The sequence below is a fragment of the Berghia stephanieae genome, chromosome 7 (assembly GCF_034508935.2).
Source record: "Berghia stephanieae isolate SIO BIC M18660-M18661 chromosome 7, UCSD_Bste_1.3, whole genome shotgun sequence".
In the NCBI taxonomy this organism is placed as follows: domain Eukaryota; kingdom Metazoa; phylum Mollusca; class Gastropoda; order Nudibranchia; family Aeolidiidae; genus Berghia; species Berghia stephanieae.
In genome coordinates, this window is record NC_088366.1 from 46828506 (window position 1) to 46852505 (window position 24000).

At 37.7% G+C, this 24000-nt stretch overlaps 1 protein-coding gene and 1 pseudogene across 2 annotated transcripts in view; both read left to right on the forward strand.

Moving 5' to 3' along the window:
• Positions 1-6124: 6124 nt before the first annotated feature.
• LOC144977382 (perivitellin-2 67 kDa subunit-like) overlaps positions 6125-24000 on the forward strand; it is a 29372-nt pseudogene continuing 11496 nt past the window's right edge. The window contains exons 1-2 of the transcript XR_013646299.1: positions 6125-6253; positions 10366-12049. The product of XR_013646299.1 is annotated as a perivitellin-2 67 kDa subunit-like (transcript). The remainder of the gene's footprint in view (positions 6254-10365; positions 12050-24000) is intronic.
• Positions 10492-11679, forward strand: LOC144976559 (CST complex subunit STN1-like). Its single transcript, XM_078920853.1, has one exon. The coding sequence runs from the start codon at positions 10492-10494 to the stop codon at positions 11677-11679; it is 1188 nt and encodes a 395-aa protein (XP_078776979.1).

Here is a 24000-nt window from a genome sequence, read left to right on the forward strand (position 1 = left end):
ACCATATGCCGTCAATACGCCACGCCGCTGCCTTTGACCATGTGTCTATAGCGATTAAGTAATTCCAAGGAGGTTTATTCTCCTTTATTCGATCTGTAACTACATTTAAAATAGCAGCAAACATGTGAATTGTTTGCAGACAATTTTTAAGGAAAGAGACATGGGGTAGAGGATGGTTCCCCACTCGTGCCTTTGTTATTGTTTTTCTGCACCCGTCACAAATGCGCAACCAGTTGGCGCATCTGCTTGGGTCTGCACTTGGTAATTTAGGTCCCAACTCATATGTTAAAGTGAATAACATAATCAGTCGGATGGTGAAAAGGGTTTGAACTGAGATATTGCCAAGTTTAGTTAGAAGGCCAATTTTGATCAAAAATAAGTTCTTGTCATAAATGATTAAATCAACCCTTTTTGTACATCTTCAGGAAATATCAAAGCTTAATTTCACTTCTAGTAACTATTTTTTACAGCTTGTCAAGTTGAAAACGTATGAAATTTGACAGTTACTGGATAACGTTCCCATACATCTGATTATAACTTCATGAAAAATCACCCGATTTACTTTAAATAAAGATTTTAATGCTCTGGGGAGCATATTCTTTAGAAAATGCAAAAAAATGCAAATCCAAAATTTTGAACTTTCCGACTGATTATGGCATGCACTGACACATATTATCTGTCCTTAAGCGCCGTGTAGCGACGCCTTAGGACATACCCTGGTTTCTTTCTCCACGTTGGTTGATCGTAACGTGCTATCATCGCAGATGACGACGTGTGAAGAAGAATGGACAAATAGCAGGGACTGTGTGGCTCAGCGGTACGGTCTTTGCTTCGTACCGGAAGGTACCGAGCTCGATCACCCGCCGCTGCGCTGTGTGGCCTTGAGCAAGTCACCTCGCTCGAGCTCAAGTTGCGGCGCTGCACTGAGGCTGACGCCTGGGTTATTCCAGTCTTCCCTTGGAATAGACCCTAGAGACAAATTTCACCTATGGGATGAATTAAGGGAATTTTATTTATTTCATTTATATTTTATGTTTTAAAAAAAAAATTTAAAGGATTTTAAGGCGCTTGCAACACATTAAGGTCATATCAGCGCCATGAAAAAGGAAGAAAATATGATAGTAATAAGTTCTAGAATTAGATTAAAGCACCCAAAAATAGGTAAGACAAAGAGGAAGTGGTTCAAATAGGAAACAGATGTAGATTCCAAGAGCACACTCTCAAAGTACTACACTTAGTTTGAAATCACATAGAAGCCTCTCAGCTAGGGTATCCGACCGAGCCTAAAAAGTGTCCACCAATGAAAGCATTCAGCGCCATTTTATCGTTGGCTGGGAATGTAAGCATTACCATTCATACAACTACAACCACCACCACAATATCATCATTACCACTACTACCACAACCACCAGCACCACATAATTATCACTACCACTACTACTACACCACCAGCAGCACATCATCATCACTAACACTACTACTACAACCACCACAACCACATCGTCATCACTACCACTACCACTGAAACCACCACCACCATATTATCACCATTACAACTATTACTACAACCACCACCACCATTACATCATCATCACTACCACTACAACTACAACCACCACCACATCATCATCACTATCACTACTAATACAACTACAACCACCACCATCACATCATCATCAATACCACTACTACTACAATCACCAACACCACAGCATCCTCACTACCACCAGTACCACAATCACAACCATTGGGTTTTGGAACTTTACTTCATTTGAAATAAGGAAACTTCGGAATTGTATTTGGCATGTGTTTATATATCATAATATAATTCTAATCAGTTATTTATTTAGAACTAGATACTATACAATATGTATGCCAAATACCATCCCAATTCCCTTTTCTTATGTGCGGGATTCTCTCTTTCGGCATTGAAATTCCTACGAGTGGTGTCTGAAATTCCTGTGAGCCAAATTTAAAGTTGGCGTCTCTTTGCTATGATGATGAAGTGAGTGTGAGAGAGTCATCACTACACACATAAACAACAGCAACCATTTAAAAACATGACTATGACACGCAACCACTCACACACGAGGCTATACTATGTATCATTTTCTCCATATAGAACAGGACAAGACAAACAAGAGCTTGACTCTCTCTACACTTCGCATTGATGTTTGTCGTCTGACGAGTTCAACTCTCGGTCGACCTGTCAATATTCCTTTTTGCCTAGGACGTAATCATTAATAGAATGTTGTGTGGTTTTGACCGTGAAGAAAACCTTAAGAAGTCACATTTATATATTTTAGAGACATCGTTTTGAATAATTTTGAGTTAAACGAGCGAACAGGAAGTTATTTTCTTAGATTTCATGAACGACCGATCAGCGCTTGTTTACTATACAGTGTAGTAACGCAATTCCCAGCCCATGTCTTAATGGCGGATGGTTTTCTCATCGCTGGTTGGCTAGCCAATAAGAGCACCGTAGGTACGGTTTCCATTGGGTAAATTCCTTGGGTGGCAGAAATGAGGATGTTGAGATTGTAAATTGGCTGGACAAGAAAGTATTAAGTTAGAAATGAACGAATTCAAAGGCTGACTCAAGTGAAAAATGTATCGCTAAAGATGAGAGAAGATGTATTGAAATGGTTCGGACATGTTTAGAGACGAGAGAGGGAGTACGTGGGAAAGAAAGTATTGGATATACCATTTGCGGGAAAGGGAAAAAAAAGGACACACGAAGACTAGAATGATGGGTAGGGTAAAGGACGATATGAAAGCACTGGCTTGGAGGAAGCTGATGCTATGAACCGAGATGCATGGAGATGTGTCATTCATTATGGCACCCATGCAAAATGCGGGATAAGCTTAGAGAAGAAGAAGAACAAGTTTGATACAAACTGAATAAGAAATAGCTGAGAATGAGAAACAAGTTGACCAATTGAAACGGTTAAACAAAACATTAGGTTTTGTCTTAGAAGTTCTCTCTTTCTCTCTTACCCTCTTTATTTTCTTGGTCGAAAATAAGGCGCCAAAAAGTTCCTCCAAGCATCTCTGTCCTTGGCGAGCTAGCTCAGGTTGAATCTTGTCCGTCGGAAATATGATGTCCTTTTTGGGGTTTTCGCAGCGTTTATGTACTGTGATGTTTTTACGTAGTGGGTTGGTAGCGAACAACTCTCTCCAGTTTCTCATCCTGGGGCCGTTTTCATGAACGCGGACTAGCGCTTAGTCTCTGACCATCTTTGACTTTAGTCAAGGACTTGAAAAAAAAAGGGATTTCATGTGAGCTGACTAAGCAAGACACAGACTATAATCACGGCACTTTTGGACTAAGTTTGGCCAGGTTTTAGTCTGAGATTAGTTACTAGGATACGACATAACGTCAACAAGATAGCAGCTATTTCTAGATTAAGTGCGCTTCTATTCGGAAAGAAAATACGCCGGTTATGAATGACAGAGGCGTTGCTTCCATTCAAAACTAATATTCCTGTGCATTAAGGTTCAACTCTGATATCGCATTGTTGCAAGACGTATAGGAAATGGACATCAAATGTGACATTTTGATACATCATCTTATTAGCTGAACATCAAGAGCGTTTAGAGTCAAAAAGGTTTCATGTCATAGCTTGCTGGATTCAGAGAAAGATGTAGTTTATTTGTTGGTTACCGATTTCACTAATGTTATAGAGCGGTTACAAAAGGGGAGCGTGCAGTTATTTTGTTGTTCAATATATATATATATATATATATATATATATATATATATATATATATATATGGCTCGATCCAGCATCAAGACTTAGACTTAGCCTAGATGAAGAGTCGTGCTGCTTGTAAGGTGCTATTTCATTTTCCATCTAAAAATAGAATTGTTACCTACCATCTTTTCATATGTGGCGAGTCGTCTCGTATCAGAGTGTGCTCGATGCATGAGACTCAATGAGCTCAGTATTAGAAATGTGAGTTTGAAATGGTAGAAGAATGAATTTAAAAAAATGTAATTCTCCAATTCGGATAATTTTGACTGACATTTCAATTTTCTTCATCTCGTTCATTCTGACATATTAGCAAGTTAAAGATTAAGATTACGTTCCCAACTTACAATGATTGACGAATGACGAGAAAGAAAACGAAAATCTTTCCTACTCTGAGGACTCTAAAATCGTTAGAAGAAAATGTAATTACTAAGTTTAACCTCGAGTTCAATAATGAATGAAATTCCGACGAATAAACTGCTGTAATCTAAACTATTTACTAGTCTTAGTCAGGAATACGGGTACTATTCGATATTTTTTAATTGACTGGCTCATGTCATGAATATCTCGTGTTCGATATATTTATCGAAACTAACGTGCAAATTAATCATATCACTACCTGATTTATTTATTTATTTATTTTGTATGTGCTTCATAGTTATAGCGTTCATTTTATTTTAATTTATTATATCGTAATGGCACCCTATAACCATGTAGTACTACACAGAATATTACACATTCTCCAAACAGTTACCATAACGACTGTATGAGGTGGATGCCACCAATCCATACTGATTTCCACAGTCCCCTCTAACGAAGCACATGACCTTCTCTCCAATTCTAAGTTCGAACACAGGACCTTCCAATCCGCTCCCAATTCATTTTTTTTGCCAAGTACTGTAGAATTATGTTTTGTTTTTGTTTTTTAAGTGCAGTATTGGTAGTAATTTTTTTAATTTTTTTTTTTTTGGGAATGAAGGTTAAATGGGTACTTTTTGAGGACATCACCTTTGGGCTGACACCCCCCCCCCTCCACCCCACTCCCCTATGTCAACACTTGTCAACACTTGGCTGACCCTCCCCCCTCCCTTCTCTCTCTCTCTCTCTCTCTCTCTCTCTCTCTCTCTCTCTCTCTCTCTCTCTCTCTTGCTGACGGCGTAATACATGTATGTGAACACTATAATTATGATCAACTTCTACAAAATTGTTTGGAGCATTCGCTCTCATCAAGAAGTGAAATATTTTATAAATAGCTCCTTTTATCAAAAAGTTGAGCACTATTAGCTCAAGGCTTTTGTTCTTATAATACTCTTCAACAGTCGTAACGTCACTTCCTTCCTAATGGCGCATGGTAACCTAGTAACACTGGCTCTAAACTATCGGAACAATGGCGGACGCCAGTATGAAATATTTCCCTGGCGAGCATAAAAGCGTATTCAGAGGAAAAAAACATAAATTTGATCATGTTTTGACTTATTCTGATCACAAGGCATATGAAAAGTTCTTGCCAGCATGAAGAATAAAAAGTAATTATTTTCTTTGTTGAGAACCAGGATGGCCACCGTTGCCGGGCGGCGTGATATCAGACAGCAGACTACTTAATCCAATTTATATATATATATATATATATATATATATATAATATATTATATATATATATATATATATATATATACATAACATATATATATATTATATATATATATATATATATATATATATATATATATATATATAATATATTGTTTATTATTGCAGCAGCATTTGATGGTGCTGACATTACTGTACTATGACGATCGATCCAGGGTGCGAATTCCGCAGCGCACGAGGCTCGATCCCCAGTTGAGGTCTACTGATTTTTTGGAATTTAAAAAAATTGTATTTTTCTTTCTTGCTTTGTCTTTATCTTACACCGGTGCCTGTTCCTTAATTTCTTAAATTTATATTTTCGGGCTCGTTACCTACCACAACGGGTACATGTTGGACAGGTGGCAAGTGTACACACTGATGTAGTAAACGTGCTTTAAGTAGGTTCTCGATCGAAGCCGATTGGCTGCCACCCTGTCAACTTCTCCCCCAGTTTCGAGGAGTCGATGTCCCCGCTCCCTCGAAAGATTACATTCGTCCAAAAGGATTTCATCTCGTATATGCAACTCTGTCTGAAGTCAAGGAAGCTACTTACAAGGTTTGTCGGGACTTATTTCGGCTCGAAACGGGGGCACGCCCATTATGCGCTTGAGAGGGGTCTCCCCATTCCCTCTCTCTCTTTGATCTTATTAAGCCGTAGTCTCGATTGCAAGTTCTTCAATATCGGGTACTCAAATACCGAAAATTGATATCGAATAAAATCATTAGTACTGCCAATCGCCCACCGCCAATCACTTGCGCATCGTCGCAACAACCCCTTCAAACTCTAGATATCTCTAGATAGTTTCAAACTTCAAATTCCAAACTAACTATCGACGAGAAAGAAAATTCAAATTTTAACATACACCTCGAAGGTTCGCACAAAGAATGTGGCAAGCTCGATTTAAATAATAGTGTGTGATTGTAAAATTAGATGTAGGAATATCATAGTATTAGTATGGGTTCGTTTGTTATTCACAGCGCTGTGACTGTGTTATCCCCAGGCCCAGACACCTGTGAGAGAGAGAGAGAGAGAGAGAGAGAGAGAGAGAGAGAGAGAGAGAGAGAGAGAGAGAGAGAGAGGGGAGGGGACAGTGAGGCTCAACGGTATGGTCTTGGCTTCGAACCCTAAAGATACCTACCTAGTTCGAATATTCACCGCGTTATGTGAATGTGGCCTTCTACTCAAGCCGCCTCACCATAGCTCAATTTGCGGCGCTCAGCTGCGGTTGACACACGGGCTAATCCAGTCTTCCCTTGTAAAATAAACCCTAAGACAAATTCCCGCTTGGTGATGAATAAAGTGAACTTGATTATCTGTCGAAGTGCTTTTAGGTAGTTTGATTCCAGCCTGTAGACAGGTGCCGATTAGCCATTGAAAGAGTGAAGCGTGAGTTTGGGTTAAAATATGAATCGGTTCTGGTATCATTTTAAAGAGCAGAGATCAAGCTTTATTTTAATGTGATAGAAATCAATGTTAGTACATTATGTCAAAAATTATAATTTGATAAAAATTACGCCATTTTAAAACTTTTATAATTTTTTTTCAAAATTGAGATTGAGATATAAATAATTCATTTATCTATGTCTTATGTCAAATTTCATCAAGATTGAAGGCAGCGCAGTATGTTTAATTTTGGCCACAAATGACCAACCCTCTTTTCTCTATGCTAAAATCCCGTTTCAATCTGTAGTCACCCTATCGAGAGGCTGTCCAGTGGGGGAATTCTCAGTCACGGATTTTGAGTAGTAAAATCATCATAACTTTGGAACCGTTTATCCTAGATCTAAAAGTATGATATCTTATTAAATGGTTTTTAAAGGCCTATCTGTCTATGTAAAAATTATTATTAATTCCACCGTGGAACCACTATTCGCAGTAATAGAAGCACTCTCCCATCTCTGAAAATTAGTTTTTGTCCCTTGACTGAACATAACACACTATTTTCTGTTCAAAACAGCATGTTGTCAAATAGCTTGAAGTTGAATGAGTGTGTTAGTTTGAGAAGGAAAGAAAAGTGGGGATTATTGGAACATTTTGTGTGACTGAGAATTGAGATTTTGAACGTTTCAACTTTTCTTTCAAGTCTGAAACTTGACAAGATCGGGTTTTGTTTTGTTTTTGTTACCCCAATCCAATCCATGAAAATTTCCCCATCCCCACCTCTCCGACTTGATCATTCGTTCACATCTTGAAATCTATCAGCTTATCTGCCAGATTACTTTAATGAGAATAGTTCCGTCCCCTTTTATTGTTTTATTTACAGTTAGTTAAATATATTTTATAAAGTTCCAGGAATATCTCTCTCTCTCTCTCTCTCTCTCTCTCTCTCTCTCTCTCTCTCTCTCTCTCTCTCTCTCTCTCTCTCTCTCTCTCTCTCTCTCTCTCTCTCTCTCTCTCTCTCTCTCTCTCTCTCTCTCTCTCTCATATCTCAGTACTCCTGTAAATAATAGAAGTTACCATAAGAAATATACCTCTACTACAGCAGCCTCCACATCGTTATCAAAACTATAGCAACCACCACCACCTGTACATTGTCATCATCGCTAACACTAAAACCGCCACTACTACAACCAAAACCATCACATCATCATCATTACTACCACTCCACAGCAACCACATCGTAATCAAAATTACAGCAACCGTCTCCACCATTACATCATCATCATTATCCTTATAGTTATCATCATACTGCCACTACTACATCAACACCACCATCACTACACAACAAAGACACATCGAAATGCAAAATACTAGTAGTAATTTTTAAATATAATAATTAGAAAAAAAATAAGATAATGTTGTTTATTTATGTTTTGCGCTCAATCCTCTATACATTAAAGCTCTAGGCTCGTAGGCTACTACTGCAAATACCTAACTGAAATGAATGAATATCAACTCCTACTACTGCGAATAACAAATACAAACGCTATCTACTATTTGCAGTACTACTGAGAGGTGGCCATTATCTATTTACTTTATTGCCTATCTTGAGGGAGATAACTTTATAATTATACATAAAATGTTACAAGAAGTTGGTGTGTGTGTGTGAAAGGAGGGGTTGCTGTATCACAACATTCATTTACTGTCGTAGCCAAGCATTAGCAAATCATGATGTGTGGTATTGAAATTAGAACGAATGGGGAAGTGATAAGAATGAGTAGGTGTCAGTTATGCGAAACGGCGACGGAGTGCTTGTATGTGTATGTGTGTTTATCATACTGTATACACAAATGCAGTGGAGATAGATACATATATACGTAACCGTCAATGTCACAGTATATCATCAGTGGTCGAAATCACAGATCTGATTTTCTTAAAATCCTTCAATTAATCACATTTTTTAATGCTGGCTGGGGGAAATTAGTTGGAGGAAACCGTGTTCGGGGTTTTAAAAAAATTAGTTCGAGAAAGTAATGGAATGATTACAAAGAATAATAAGGGAAAAATTCAGGACATTTGAATGAGTTTGAGGAAACCATGCTGGAGTGTACTTTACTTTTACTGCCCCAACACCGTTTAGGAATAAACACGGCCATCATATAAATCATTAAGATCCGTCCATATACAAAAATCTATGGAACTTTATCTTACACCCATCACTCAAAAGTCCAAAAAAATTGAGTCACAGCCACTAGGCAATTTATCAGCTCAGTGTGTTAAATCAGGTTATTTGTTTGTTTGTTGTTTTCTTTTATTCACGGCTAGTGACTAGTGCATTACATTTATCCACCAGGCGTCTTTGTATAAAATCAGCCAGGCTCTGGCTATTCAACAGTGATAAAATTTAAATGTTAAAGTAGGCACGTTTGTAAAAAAAAATTCAAATTAGGTTGAGCTCAAATGAGACCATTATCATTATATCAATTTGGGGATAATATAATTTGCCTATTCCCAACAAGTGCTAGTGTTAGGGATGCAGTAGTACAATTTGTGTATTCCCAACCTGTGTTGGTAAATAAAGTATTTAACCTAAGAAGTGACACATGGCCGAAAATATGATAGTACTACAATAAACAGAGAATAGTTTTGGAAAGGATGCATCACTGATGCCCGCTTGGCATTTTTGATTCCATTTGTTTTTTAAATTCTTTGTTAGTGCTGGAAATAATAATTTGAATTTTCAGTGTCTTTAGGAACAATTTAAGCCATTTTAGCCTAGCTGGTACTTTTCTTTTCTCCTTTTTTTTTCATTGATAGGTGAAGCAGATTGGGATGTGGTTGTTGTGGGGTGGGGGGGGGGGGTCAATTCACGCATTGTGGCATCACGCAAAGTGACATAGCCCACAGGCCTCACTTAGCCGTGCCATTTAGCGAGAGAGGGAAATCACACCAAACAGGAACACACATAGGACAGGACCTAGTGCTCCTACTGCTAGGCTGTCAATATTCTTTGCTACAAGTTAGTGCAAGACAATCAAATCAAAAGATAATCAGGGACCTCCTTTAGCTACCTAATGCTTGACGAAAATGCAGTGAAACAATGAAATCCACCCACGTGATAACGTAAAATCTTGTGGTCTTAGTCTTGTAAATCGTAGGCTTTGGATTTTCTTTTCTTTCGTGTCATTGGCTCAAAGAAATAGCAAAATAACCCATGTTACTAAATGGATATGCTTTGAATAACAACATTGAGGAGGCTGAGCCTTTCGATGAAGGTGTTTGGGAAAATGGATTGGCCCTAGCTTTCACACCTGTTTCTGTATTTATAAGTTATTTCAGCTGATCTCAGTGATGAGTATTATGCTGAAGGTGTCCAGTATTTTCCGAAAAAACAAAGCTTTAATTCCACTGCCTAAAAGTAGTAAAAGCCAAAAGAGCAGATTTAAAAGATTCACCGTTGATGGCCAAGGTGAGGGTGAATGGTGGGTGATGCCAGCCCCAGATGGTATGCGGGAAGAACAAATTTTGGTGTGTTTCCAATCTATTGATTTCCTAAATCCACTTTGACTGTCTGATTCTGTTTTTCATTTTTATCCCTACCAGATCAAGACTGCCATTGAGATCAAGCCTTCATTCAATTCTGTCCAGCAAAATCATTTAGGAGATAAAATACTATTAGCATGACACTTATGTCACTTCCTATTATTTTGGTGCTTAGCGTTCTTCAAAATGGCTGTCTCCATGGAAACTGAAAATTGCATCAATACTGATACTCGTGATGTGAAGTTGAAGCCCCATTTTATGCATTGTGGTTTAGACCACTTCACTCACATTTTTGCAAGACTGTTTATCAAAGACATTCAGAATTTAGACGAGTTTGACCCGAGTGAGTCAAATTCAAATTCCAACAGCAGGAGCAATGGAGAATGGCAGTCAGATTCCTTTTTATGTTACTACAAAGATCACCTTGTGACTAAAGTTGACCTAATTGGCCTTGTGGTAATGGTTGATGACAGACGGACAAAGCTATGGTCCTGTATTATTGATGATGGGACTGGGACAATCGTGTGCAACAAATGGAAAATTGTCAAATCAAATTCAAATACTCTTAAACCTGTTGAAAATTATACTTATCTCCCCTCCAAGTTGCCACAGTCTTTACTTTTGAAACAAAAAAAGATAACCGTAATGGAAACCAGTGCTTGTGATGGCAATCCCTATTCGGATATTGTCGTAGGAGACACTGTGAGGATACGAGGACGTCTGGTTTTGCACGGTGGTCATAAAGAAATTGATATTCTCAATTTACGGTCATTGGAGAGTCCAAGTCATGAAATTGATAGAATTCTGGACCTCCCAAAACTTTACTCAATATTCTATGATGAGCCATTTGAGCTACCTACTAGGTTGAAACAAAATGGCTTGAGTGAAAATAGTATTGAAGATCGCTTAACAAATATAATTCAATTTCACCTAAAGAACCAACACACAAAGACCACCAATATTTTCACAGGGAGTGATGTCTTGACATGGCCATCTGTTGTCGACTTCATTAATTCTGTGTCCAGATCTAGAAATGCAACTTTTAATCAAATTCAAACTATTCAAAACATTCTTAATCACATGAGTAAAACTACAGAATTGATTTGTCAACTCAAAGGAAATGAGAAGAAATATGAGATCATCCAACCAGGTTCTCCACTATGCAGTGTTGTCTTCGGCATTATTCAAAAAGCCTGTCAACGTGATAAGAATATGGAGTTGGGATGTCACTCTTTTCATATTAAAGATCAGCTTCACCGTTCCTCTAATTATGTCGTTGTTCAGGACTGTGTATTGCAGAAAGTTTTGACTCATTTGGAATGTGATAGTAAAATAGTCTGTTTTGGACAGAACAGGTATTTGTCTGTAGATTAGACTTCCCAGCTGGAGTAAAAATTCATCAACAAGTTTTGTTGGAAACCTCGAGTGCTTCTTCTTCCAGAAGAAGAAGAAAAAACACACAAAATTGAAGTTGGTAAATAGAGTACTAAGATCTCAGTTGTTTTTATTCGAAAAACAATGATGGGTTTTATGTCGATGTGAAACATTTTCTTATAATATCATGCCAGCAAGGTCATGACACATGTGCTTTGTTGAGGTAGCCACACGGTAAAAGAAGTCAACTAACAACAAAAGGTTCCTGGGACAATTAATTGGAAATTTATGAAGAGGACACGAAAGGCAACCCAAGATCTGATGGAGGTTCTGATAAGGGCCGTATTGAGTCATTATATTGAAAATGAAGGTAAGATTTAGTTTGTTTCTATTTATATTATATTTATATCCATAATAATTTTTGTAGATGGTAAATATGGGAAAAGGTACAAATCTGAAAAAGTGTGTATAAAACAGTCCCAAAAGTATTTAACAAAAATGAATATAACATCTTTTTTAAAAAGAATAAAATAGCAAACACGGGACGTTTCGGGCTCAAAACCCTTCTTCAGCCAACAGCAAAAAACAATAAAGACATAAATACATTATTAAATTCCAGATAATAGACGACAGAGATAATTTGTAGGCCAGACAAAGCAAGAAAGAAAAATACAAGAAGAAAAACCATGGAGTTGAGGGAGGCTGATTTTTTTTTAAAGATCTGAACATGTGTGTATGAATGGTTCAAGGCAAAGCAAGAAAGAAAATTACAAGTAAAAAAGCATCCCAAAAAGTCAAGTCTTCCTTGACTGGGGATCAAACCTCAGACCATCTGATTAAAAGCCTGGTTGGTTGTTTATAAATTCTAACTTGAATGAAATCAACCTCTCTCTCTCTCTCTCTCTCTCTCTCTCTCTCTGTGTGTGTGTGTGTGTATGTGTGTGATCGTTGTTATTGTTTTTATATCGCCAAATGGATGACTAGTTATCACACGATTTTCTTGATCATATAAAAAACATTTGAAATTGGATTCAGTAGTCTGGTGTCACGTCGCCCAGCAACAGCGAGCCGTCTGGTTCTAAACAAAGAAAATTGGTACTTTTTATTCTTTATGCTGGCTAGAACTTTTCATATGTCATGTGATCAGAATGTATAAAAGTCAAAACATGATCATATTAATAATGTTTTTCTCCTCTGGATAAACTTTTATGCTCGATGGAGAAATATTTCATAAGGGCGTCCACCATTGCTCCGATAGTTTAGAGCAAGTAACTAAGTTACTATGCGTCATTACGAGGGAAGTGACGTCATGACTGTTGAAGCCAATTACAAATCGTTCTCTGTGTTGGTTCTATTGATCAAGCGGTTGAACAGTGTGTATTTTACTATGACAAATACCATCGACAGTAAATCATGTGTAATATGCTATGTCAATCAACCACGACAATTGTTTACTGTCCGAGAGGCCTGGTTATCTTAGTGCCTATAGATAATATACGTTTGGTTAAGAAGTCACAACATTGCCATCCGGAAGTATAACGGACCAACACACTAAACTATGTGTAACCTTAAACGTTTATAGTCAGGTTAGTACAGTTTAGTGAGAATTATTTATTAACGCGGATGGCGAAAAACAATAACAAAAAAAAAAAAACCTGAGTGACGTCAACTTTATTCTATCATCTATTTGGGTGATCAGACCGTAGCCATCTTTATGTTACGAAGGCCACTTGATGGTGTTAACTCATTTCCTATTCGGTGAATGCGGTTATCACAGATTTTGTCCCTTCTTTGTAACCAACACAGTGAATACTTTTAATTTTAAGAGGACAGCACACATGTAAACACTTTTTAATTTTTTTTAAAAAAGGCTTCGATGATTTCTAGGAGTGAACAAAAATCACACAAATCATTTTAAAAACAAGCCTTAACACCGAAATACCAGTCCCGTGTGATCTCATTGTCATTTTTCTTTGACCACAAACTAAGGGACCGTCAACAGGGGCAACTTAGGCCACCCGGGGTAACTTGGGCCACTTACTGAAAACAAGATTGCTTATTTTAAAAGAGAAATTACGTGTAGCTTTTATCTTTTAAATAATTAGAACCCAATAGATCTAATAAGCACTCATGAATTTAACTTTTTAAAAAGCAACCTTTTTTATTCTACTAAGTGAACTAAGTTAACCCGGTTGACGGGACTGAATTTGGTAGATAATGCATTCACTCACTAGGTATCTGGATGTGACTTAGCTGGTTTTGACACCTGTATTGTATTATATAATTGTCACATATAGACGGAACGAAATTGACGCCATTCGGCTCTTTGTTATTGTTTTTAGCCAGCCATTTTTATGAGCAGTTCTCACTAAATTGTGTATAGATAGAGCGAAGTTGACGTCACTCAAGTCTTTGTTATTATTATTATTTATTTATTTTTATTTTTTTTTTTATTTTTTTTTTTTTGCCATCTGTGTTTATGAGTAATTCTCACTAAACTGTATTAATCAGACTATAAATATTTAATGTTACTGTTACACATAGTTTTGTGTGTTGGTACTGGTGTAATTCTCACTAAACTGTATTAATCAGACTATAAATATTTAATGTTACTGTCACAATGAGCGTTCGCAACTCGCAATGGATGCGAAGGCCGCTTATGACCTTAAAGTGTGGAGAGGTAGACGTGGACGTTACAGTCACCAACAGAACACCGTATCTGACAAGAGAGCCATTATTATTTATTTAAAGTAAAAGAAAGGGGAACAGCTCATAGTTATTGAGCACAACAGAATAACATTGCATATATTGACAGGAAAAATAAAAAATACATACAAGTATAAAGTAGTAATGCAATATAAAATTCATGTAAGTTTTAACCAAAAGAAACTATACTTCACCCAGGTTGCAACCGTTTCATTAATTCCCACTAAAATGAAATTATTAATTACATATAGGGTCAAAATAAACTGTTCATATTCCGAAAGGAGAATAAAATTAATTAACAAAATTGTTCACACAGGGTGCGGTGTTCCAGCCTGTTCAAATCCAAAATTGTTCCAAAATAAAACACATAGATCGAGTGTTACTTCCTCATCTTTACAAACGTCACATTGTATTTTGTTCATATTTATCAAAAACAGGTATCGGGTGCTGTCACAAATTATATTGTTCATATTTTTCAAAAACGGGTATCGGGTGCTGTCACAAATTATATTGTTCATATTTCTCAAAAATTATATTGTTCAAAAGGGTTCAAAACACATTTGCCGGGCGCTATGTCCTAGCCCCGTCAAAATTACAAAGTTCAAAGATGCAAACGCATTTACCGGGCGCTATGTCCTAGCCCCGTCAGCTCTTCACTATATTAGAAGATAGATATAGATATATTAGTAAAAATGAAATTAACATAGACACAATGATAGCGTAAGTGATCAATTAGTATTTACTTAAAAATAATTCATTTAACTGAGGTCACGTTCTCAATTTCAACACAATTAAACTCAATGAATTAATTATTCACTAAAACAATAAAACTGTATATTATTTTAAACTTTAAGATAAGTGAAATAATTTTACGATATTAATCACTTAATCACTTGATGATTACTCAGCACATCAAAACAATATTATAAATTTTATATATTCTCACCGAGCACAAATTACAAAAACACAATATCGCTTAGAGCCCATAACCGGGTACGATACACAAAATACTGGCCATATTAGGCCCACTTCGGCTACAATACAGCCTAAAACACAATGCTGGCCAACACACAGGCCCAACACATATCGCCTGAGAGCCCATATTCGGGTGCGACATAAAATACTGGCCACTTTGGGCCCTTTTCACTGTGGCTTCAACATAGCCAAACAGAATTCCAGCCAACACACAGGCTGTACAGGTCTTCCTTCTTCGACCTCAAATCGCAGACTGCCAGTTGAACATCGGCCCAAGCCGAAACATAGGACAGGGTATCTAACGGTATCTCGGTTGATGCATAAGATTGATGAGGGTGTTTTAACACTGATGGAACACGATAACCCTCCGTTCTTTCATTGCCTTCATAGTCTACACCACCCACGGCGAAAACAAGGGAGTCCCTATTCCAACACCCATCCTACACTCATAAATCATTTAATTATATGGGTTTGATTCTACCCGAGACCTTGGTGGGTAGGACAACTATCTCCCTTTGTTACCTAGAAGGCATTTCTTTACATCACTCCCCACTGGAGGACAAAAATCCCAAATTTTTGATCAAAACTAAGAAATGCCTGACCACTTAGGCAGCCGAGACAAAAAGTTTGGACCATGATTGTCCGAACCTTTCACAGACATCAACCGACAACGATACTGGTGGAGCAACAGTGACCATCTCATCAGACGACCATTTTCTGACTGGCTTTGTTGGGATACAACAAAGGAGCGTGGTCAGTCTCCACAATAAATTTCTGCCCATAAGATAGCTGTTCAAACTTCTGACAGCCCACACAAGAGCTAAACACTCTTTTCAACCACTGAATACCGTTGTTCTCTCGGTAACAGTTTCCTATTGAGGTAAACAACTGGATATTTACCATTGTAATCTTCATCGTCAATAACAGCTGCCACGGCACATTGAAGAATTCCACTTCCGTTTATGTCCGCGGTGCTCCGGTCATAGTACCGTTTCAATAAATTTGCGTGGTACGTTTTCTTTGAAGTACCAGCCTGTATTACATAATTATTATGTCCAACTACACGTTGAACTTCAAATGGACCTTGCCATTTCAATTCAAGTTTGTTGTGCTTTGTCGGGAGCAACAACAACACTTTGTCACCTTCTTTGAAGTTGCGCATCTTGGCCTTTCTATCAAAATATGCCTTATGCCTTTTTGAGGCCTTCTTTAAATTTTCATGGGCCATATGGATAGTAGTCTCAAGTTTTTCTTTTAGGTCTACAACATATTGGTATGTTGTCTTTACCTCTTCGTCCTCAATAGACTCCGTCCACAACTCTCTGAGAATTGTCATCGGGCCTCGTACTGGGCGACCGAACAACAATTCAAAAGGGGAGAAGCCCAAGGACTCCTGTGGTGCTTCACGGTAGGCAAACAGGGCCGCATTGAGATATCGATCCCAATCTGACGGTCTCTCTGTAGCCAATCTCTTAAGCATCCCTTTGAGAGTGCCATTAAACTTCTCCACCAGCCCATTACACTGAGGGTGATATGGACTTGTGGTAAGTTGTTTCACAGACAGTAGTCTACAGACTTCTTTCATCAAATCTGAGGTGAACTGTGTACCTCTGTCACTTAATATCTCTTTTGGTATCCCCGTCCTACTGAAAATGTCGACGAGGCCTTCCGCAACTGTCGCGGTTTCTATGTTTTTCAAGGCTACAGCTTCCGGGTACCGTGTGCAGTAATCTACCACAGTAAGCATGTAGCGATTCCCTCTATTTGATGCAGGAATAATTGGTCCTACCAAATCTACCGCTACTCGACTGAATGGTTCGTCTATCAGCGGAACTTCAGTCAGAGGCACTTTTGGGGTCATTCCTCTTGCCGTTTACCTTTGACATTGGTCACACGATCTACAGAAGCGGGTGACGTCATCCCAAATGTTGGGCCAGTAGAAATTGCTGAGAATGCGCTCAGTCGTTTTCTTGGCAGCGAGATGTCCATAGAGTATGGACTCATGAGCTAAACGCATCACTGTCTCTCGCAAATCTTTTGGGACCATGACTTGTCTAATCACGTCACCGTGCTCAATCTTTGGTGATTGAAAATATCGTACCAGAACTCCTCTATCATATTCAAACCAACTTTTATTATTGGCACCAGTCTTTTTCACTTCTTTCGTAACTGCTGCCTCTCTCGCACATTTCAATGTCTCGTCTTTGGTCTGTTTTTCTTTCAAAACAGCCTTACTAACACCTGTTTCCACTGAGGGGGCAGTGATCAATGGTTTCATTCTCTTCTCTTTTTGTGCCCTCGTCTGTGCTGCTTGAGCTGAGTGCTCACAATCATTTCTCATGAGATTCTCGTGGACTGAATCAGAGTGATCGTCATATTTTATTGGCGTTCCTGGGCATTTGACTCCTGGTATATTTCCCAAAATGACGTCATACAAAGGTGAGGCCATTTCTAGAGCCGTCACTCTTCCCTTGTAATATGGACAATCAAGCCACGCTTCAGTTAGTGGGGCACTCACAGTCTTCCCATCAGCTAGACTGACCTTCACTCTCTTTTCTTGTTCTTTCTTTTCTCTACTCACAAGGCCTTTTCTAATGACAACACAACTACTGCCGCTGTCTCTCAACACTTTAACTCTTTGTCCATTTATCCAACCAATGGCGACCGGCATACCTGTCGTCTCTATCGCGTGTCCCGAACATGCTGCGGACACCGTAATTAATTGTCAAGATTCTTTATTTTCCCTCGGCGCTTGACGTTGAGAGTTAGTGTTGTTCATGATACCATTGTTAGCAACATGATGTTGTGCATTGTTACAACACGGCAGCGGTTCTGGAGTATTCATAGCCGCTACTCCAAAAGTCTTCTTATCAGTATTCTCCATCCTTTTTCTTTCCCAGCACTGCTCAGTGGAGTGGTACCTACGACCACAGTATCCACATTTCGTGTCTCTTTGTATTGCAGAGATTTGTGGTCTGCTCTTACAATCCCTCTTCAAATGTCCAACTTTAAAACAGTTGTGGCATCTAATTACTGAAGTAGTTGGTTTCATGACAGGTTTGTGACCATCTTGCTGTTTGCTTGGAACCTTGTCATTCTGATATGACACAGTTCTTGAGAAAGCGCCGGCAGTCCCGTGCGCTTCGACATATTTCTCTACAGTGTCGACTACTTCTATAGATGTATTTGGTTTCCTTTCCTTCAGGAAAACCACGAGCTCCTTGTTACAAACATTTACGAGCTGTTCTTTAACAATCAAGTCCAAGATGTCCTCAGGCTTTGTTCTATCCTTGCCGGACATAGTTATCCACTTTTCCAGATATGTGGATATACGGGTTCGAAACTGACCCATCCTTTCTCCTATTTCTGGTCTACTTTTACGGAAACGCTCTAAGAAGCCGTCTTCCGTTAAATTGTAGCGTTTCAATAACGCGCACTTTACATTATCATACTGGGTAGCGTCTACCTCGTCCAAGCGAGTGTACACGTCCAACGCATTGCCTCTAAGCAACGCCGACAAATTAATCGCCCAATCCTCTTCTCTCCATCGATTTACGGTTGCATATCTTTCAAACCTGAGTAGATAGCTATCTATCTGATCTTTCGATTCATCAAAATATGGCAGGCGAGGACTTTTAGCTCCACAACTGCCAGTCGAGGGTTCACTGTCAGTGGAGGAAGGGGTTCGAACCGGGACCACTGAATTTTCAATTTTTAGGCGCTCTAGTTCCAGCTGCCTTTCAACAAGAAGAGCTTGTTGTTTCGTTTGTTCTGCGACTGCATCACGCTCTTTCTCTTTCTCAAACCTCTCTCTCTCCTTTTCCTCTCTGTCCCGTTCCAACTTTTCTTCCACCCACACTCTCAGTTCGTCGCCATGTAAACCCAACTTTTCCCCACATTTTAACAACCGTTCCACATCCATAATGACAAAATATTTATCGCAACGTACTTAAAAAAATCGATAGATTGAATAATATAAAAGAGAAGGGTCAGCTAAATGCAGATAAAAATCTACCCAGTATACCTATTGTCAAACAAACAATAGCCTTAAAGTGTGGAGAGGTAGACGTGGACGTTACAATCACCAACAGAACACCGTATCTGACAAGAGAGCCATTATTATTTATTTAAAGTAAAAGAAAGGGGAACAGCTCATAGTTATTGAGCACAACAGAATAACATTGCATATATTGACAGGAAAAATCAAAAATACATACAAGTAAAAAGTAGTAATGCAATATAAAATTCATGTAAGTTTTAACCAAAGAAACTATACTTCACCCAGGTTGCAACCGTTTCATTAATTCCCACTAAAATGAAATTATTAATTACATATAGGGTCAAAATAAACTGTTCATATTCCGAAAGGAGAATAAAATTAATTAACAAAATTGTTCACACAGGGTGCGGTGTTCCAGCCTGTTCAAATCCAAAATTGTTCCAAAATAAAACACATAGATCGAGTGTTACTTCCTCATCTTTACAAACGTCACATTGTATTTTGTTCATATTTATCAAAAACAGGTATCGGGTGCTGTCACAAATTATATTGTTCATATTTTTCAAAAACGGGTATCGGGTGCTGTCACAAATTATATTGTTCATATTTCTCAAAAATTATATTGTTCAAAAGGGTTCAAAACACATTTGCCGGGCGCTATGTCCTAGCCCCGTCAAAATTACAAAGTTCAAAGATGCAAACGCATTTACCGGGCGCTATGTCCTAGCCCCGTCAGCTCTTCACTATATTAGAAGATAGATATAGATATATTAGTAAAAATGAAATTAACATAGACACAATGATAGCGTAAGTGATCAATTAGTATTTACTTAAAAATAATTCATTTAACTGAGGTCACGTTCTCAATTTCAACACAATTAAACTCAATGAATTAATTATTCACTAAAACAATAAAACTGTATATTATTTTAAACTTTAAGATAAGTGAAATAATTTTACGATATTAATCACTTAATCACTTGATGATTACTCAGCACATCAAAACAATATTATAAATTTTATATATTCTCACCGAGCACAAATTACAAAAACACAATATCGCTTAGAGCCCATAACCGGGTACGATACACAAAATACTGGCCATATTAGGCCCACTTCGGCTACAATACAGCCTAAAACACAATGCTGGCCAACACACAGGCCCAACACATATCGCCTGAGAGCCCATATTCGGGTGCGACATAAAATACTGGCCACTTTGGGCCCTTTTCACTGTGGCTTCAACATAGCCAAACAGAATTCCAGCCAACACACAGGCTGTACAGGTCTTCCTTCTTCGACCTCAAATCGCAGACTGCCAGTTGAACATCGGCCCAAGCCGAAACATAGGACAGGGTATCTAACGGTATCTCGGTTGATGCATAAGATTGATGGGGGTGTTTTAACACTGATGGAACATGATAACCCTCCGTTCTTTCATTGCCTTCATAGTCTACACCACCCACGGCGAAAACAAGGGAGTCCCTATTCCAACACCCATCCTACACTCATAAATCATTTAATTATATGGGTTTGATTCTACCCGAGACCTTGGTGGGTAGGACAACTATCTCCCTTTGTTACCTAGAAGGCATTTCTTTACAGTTACACATAGTTTTGTGTGTTGGTACTGGTGTAATTCTCACTAAACTGTATTAATCAGACTATAATTATTTAATGTTACACATAGTTTTGTGTGTTGGTACTGGTGTAATTCTCACTAAACTGTATTAATCAGACTATAAATATTTAATGTTACTGTTACACATAGTTTTGTGTGTTGGTACTGGTGTAATTCTCACTAAACTGTATTGATCAGACTATAAATATTTAATGTTACACATAGTTTTGTGTGTTGGTACTGGTGTAATTCTCACTAAACTGTATTAATCAGACTATAAATATTTAATGTTACACATAGTTTTGTGTGTTGGTACTGGTGTAATTCTCACTAAACTGTATTAATCAGACTATAAATATTTAATGTTACACATAGTTTTGTGTGTTGGTACTGGTGTAATTCTCACTAAACTGTATTAATCAGACTATAAATATTTAATGTTACACATAGTTTTGTGTGTTGGTACTGGTGTAATTCTCACTAAACTGTATTAATCAGACTATAAAAATGTAATGTTACACATAGTTTTGTGTGTTGGTACTGGTGTAATTCTCACTAAACTGTATTAATCAGACTATAAATATTTAATGTTACTGTTACACATAGTTTTGTGTGTTGGTACTGGTGTAATTCTCACTAAACTGTATTGATCGAAGAAGAGGCGGTAATCAATGTTCTTAAATTATGTAAAAAGAAAAAAGCACCAGGTCCAGATGGACTTAGTGGGGAACTCATTTCAAACTGTAACAACCAACTAGCTGTCCCTTTCTTGCCTATTTTCCAACGTTCAATAGATGAACAGAAAATCCCAATTATATGGAAAACATCGACTATAATTCCAGTACCCAAAAAGAATCCACCAACTCAGCTGAATGATTATAGACCTGTTGCTTTAACATCAATTATTATGAAATGTCTGGAAAAAATTCTGAAAAGAGAGCTGTTGCAATTTATATATGACCAACACATACTTGATCCATATCAGTTTGCCTACCAACAAAATCTTAGTGTGGAAGACGCACTCCTCACAGTGATGCATTCAATATCAAATCACTTGGATGTTTCACCCGCCAACTACTGCCGAATCCTATACGTCGATTTTTCGTCTGCCTTTAATGCCATGAAAACCAACATATTAATCAGTAAACTGCATGCTCTAAACCTTCCCCATTACCTCATCAACTGGTATAACAACTTTCTCATCGATCGCCCCCAACATGTCAGAGTAGGCTCAAATATATCATCAGTAAAAACTCTTTCAAACGGATGCCCACAAGGGTGTGTAAGCTCACCTCTACTTTACATCCTCTATACAAACGATTGTGTGGCTAGCTTTGATAACTGCCAACTCATCAAGTATGCTGATGACACCGCAATACTCGGCCTGCTCAATGATTCCGTCTCCGAATTTAAATACACTGAGCAAGTTAGTAAATTCAGCAAATGGTGTGCCGATAACTGTCTAGAGCTCAATGTAACAAAAACAAAGGAACAACTGTTTGATCACAGAAAAATAGGAAAAAGAGCAAGACAAATAACAAAAATTAACAATCAGGCGGTTGAAACTGTTGAAACGTTTAAATACCTTGGTGTAATTATAGATAACAGTCTAAGATTTGAATCGCACACCAACAATGTCATCAAAAAATGTAACCAGCGCTTGTATATACTCAGAAAATTAAGGTCTTTCAATGTGAACAGAAAGACCATGATACAAATCTACAAGTCATTAATATTGAGTATCGTTTCGTTTGGCATCACAACGTGGTATGGAAGCTGTGGAACAAAAGAAAAATCCAAACTACATAGAACCCTCAGAGAGGCTTCAAAAATAATTAACACAGACCTTAGAAGCCTTGACACAACTTATATTAATGCAGTTGAGAAGAAATCTTTTAACATTATCAACGAAAAGAGGCATCCGCTGAACGAAAAATTCCAACTTCTGCGCTCCGGAAGACGGTATCTAGAAGCAAAATGTCGGACAAATCGACATAAGACAACCTTCATTCTAACCGCCATAAAATTAATTAACAAATCTTCTGTGGAAAAATGAGACAACCAATGAAAATAACGAGAAGCAGTGTCGTGAATCATCATCATCGACATTGCCGCCGTCGTTATCATCATCTCATCATCATCATCATCATCATCATCATCATCATCATCATCATTATCGTAGTCATCATCATCATCATCATCATCATCATCATCATCATCATCATCATCATCACAATTATTGCCATCTTCTTCTTAATATAAGACACTATATTTATAATATGGTTATCTGCTGTCCCAGCAAATATATCGTATCGTTCTATCTGTCTGTGTGTGTGTCTGTGTGTATGTATATATGTATGTATGTATGTATGTATGAATGTAGGCATGCATATACGATGATATGCTGGTTTGTATGTATGTCTGCATGTATGTATGTATGTATGTATGTATATGTGTTTGTATGTACGCTCATTTCTTTTGTATACATGTGTAGAAACAATGTGCAAGCGTGTATGTTCGTGTATGGCTGTGTCTGTATTTGTAAATGTGTTGATGTTCATACCATGAACCAAACTGAGCATTGTTTACCTCACATGAATTGCCTTTAATTTGGACAATAAAGTATTATTAGTTATTTTATTATCAGACTATAAATATCTAATGTTACACATAGTTTTGTGTGTTGGTACTGGTGTAATTCTCACTAAATGTATTAATCAGACTATAAATATTTAATGTTACACATAGTTTTGTGTGTTGGTACTGGTGTAATTCTCACTAAACTGTATTAATCAGACTATAAATATTTAATGTTACACATAGTTTTGTGTGTGGGTACTGGTGTAATTCTCACTAAACTGTATTAATCAGACTATAAATATTTAATGTTACACATAGTTTTGTGTGTTGGTACTGGTGTAATTCTCACTAAACTGTATTAATCAGACTATAAATATTTAATGTTACACATAGTTTTGTGTGTTGGTACTGGTGTAATTCTCACTGAACTGTATTAATC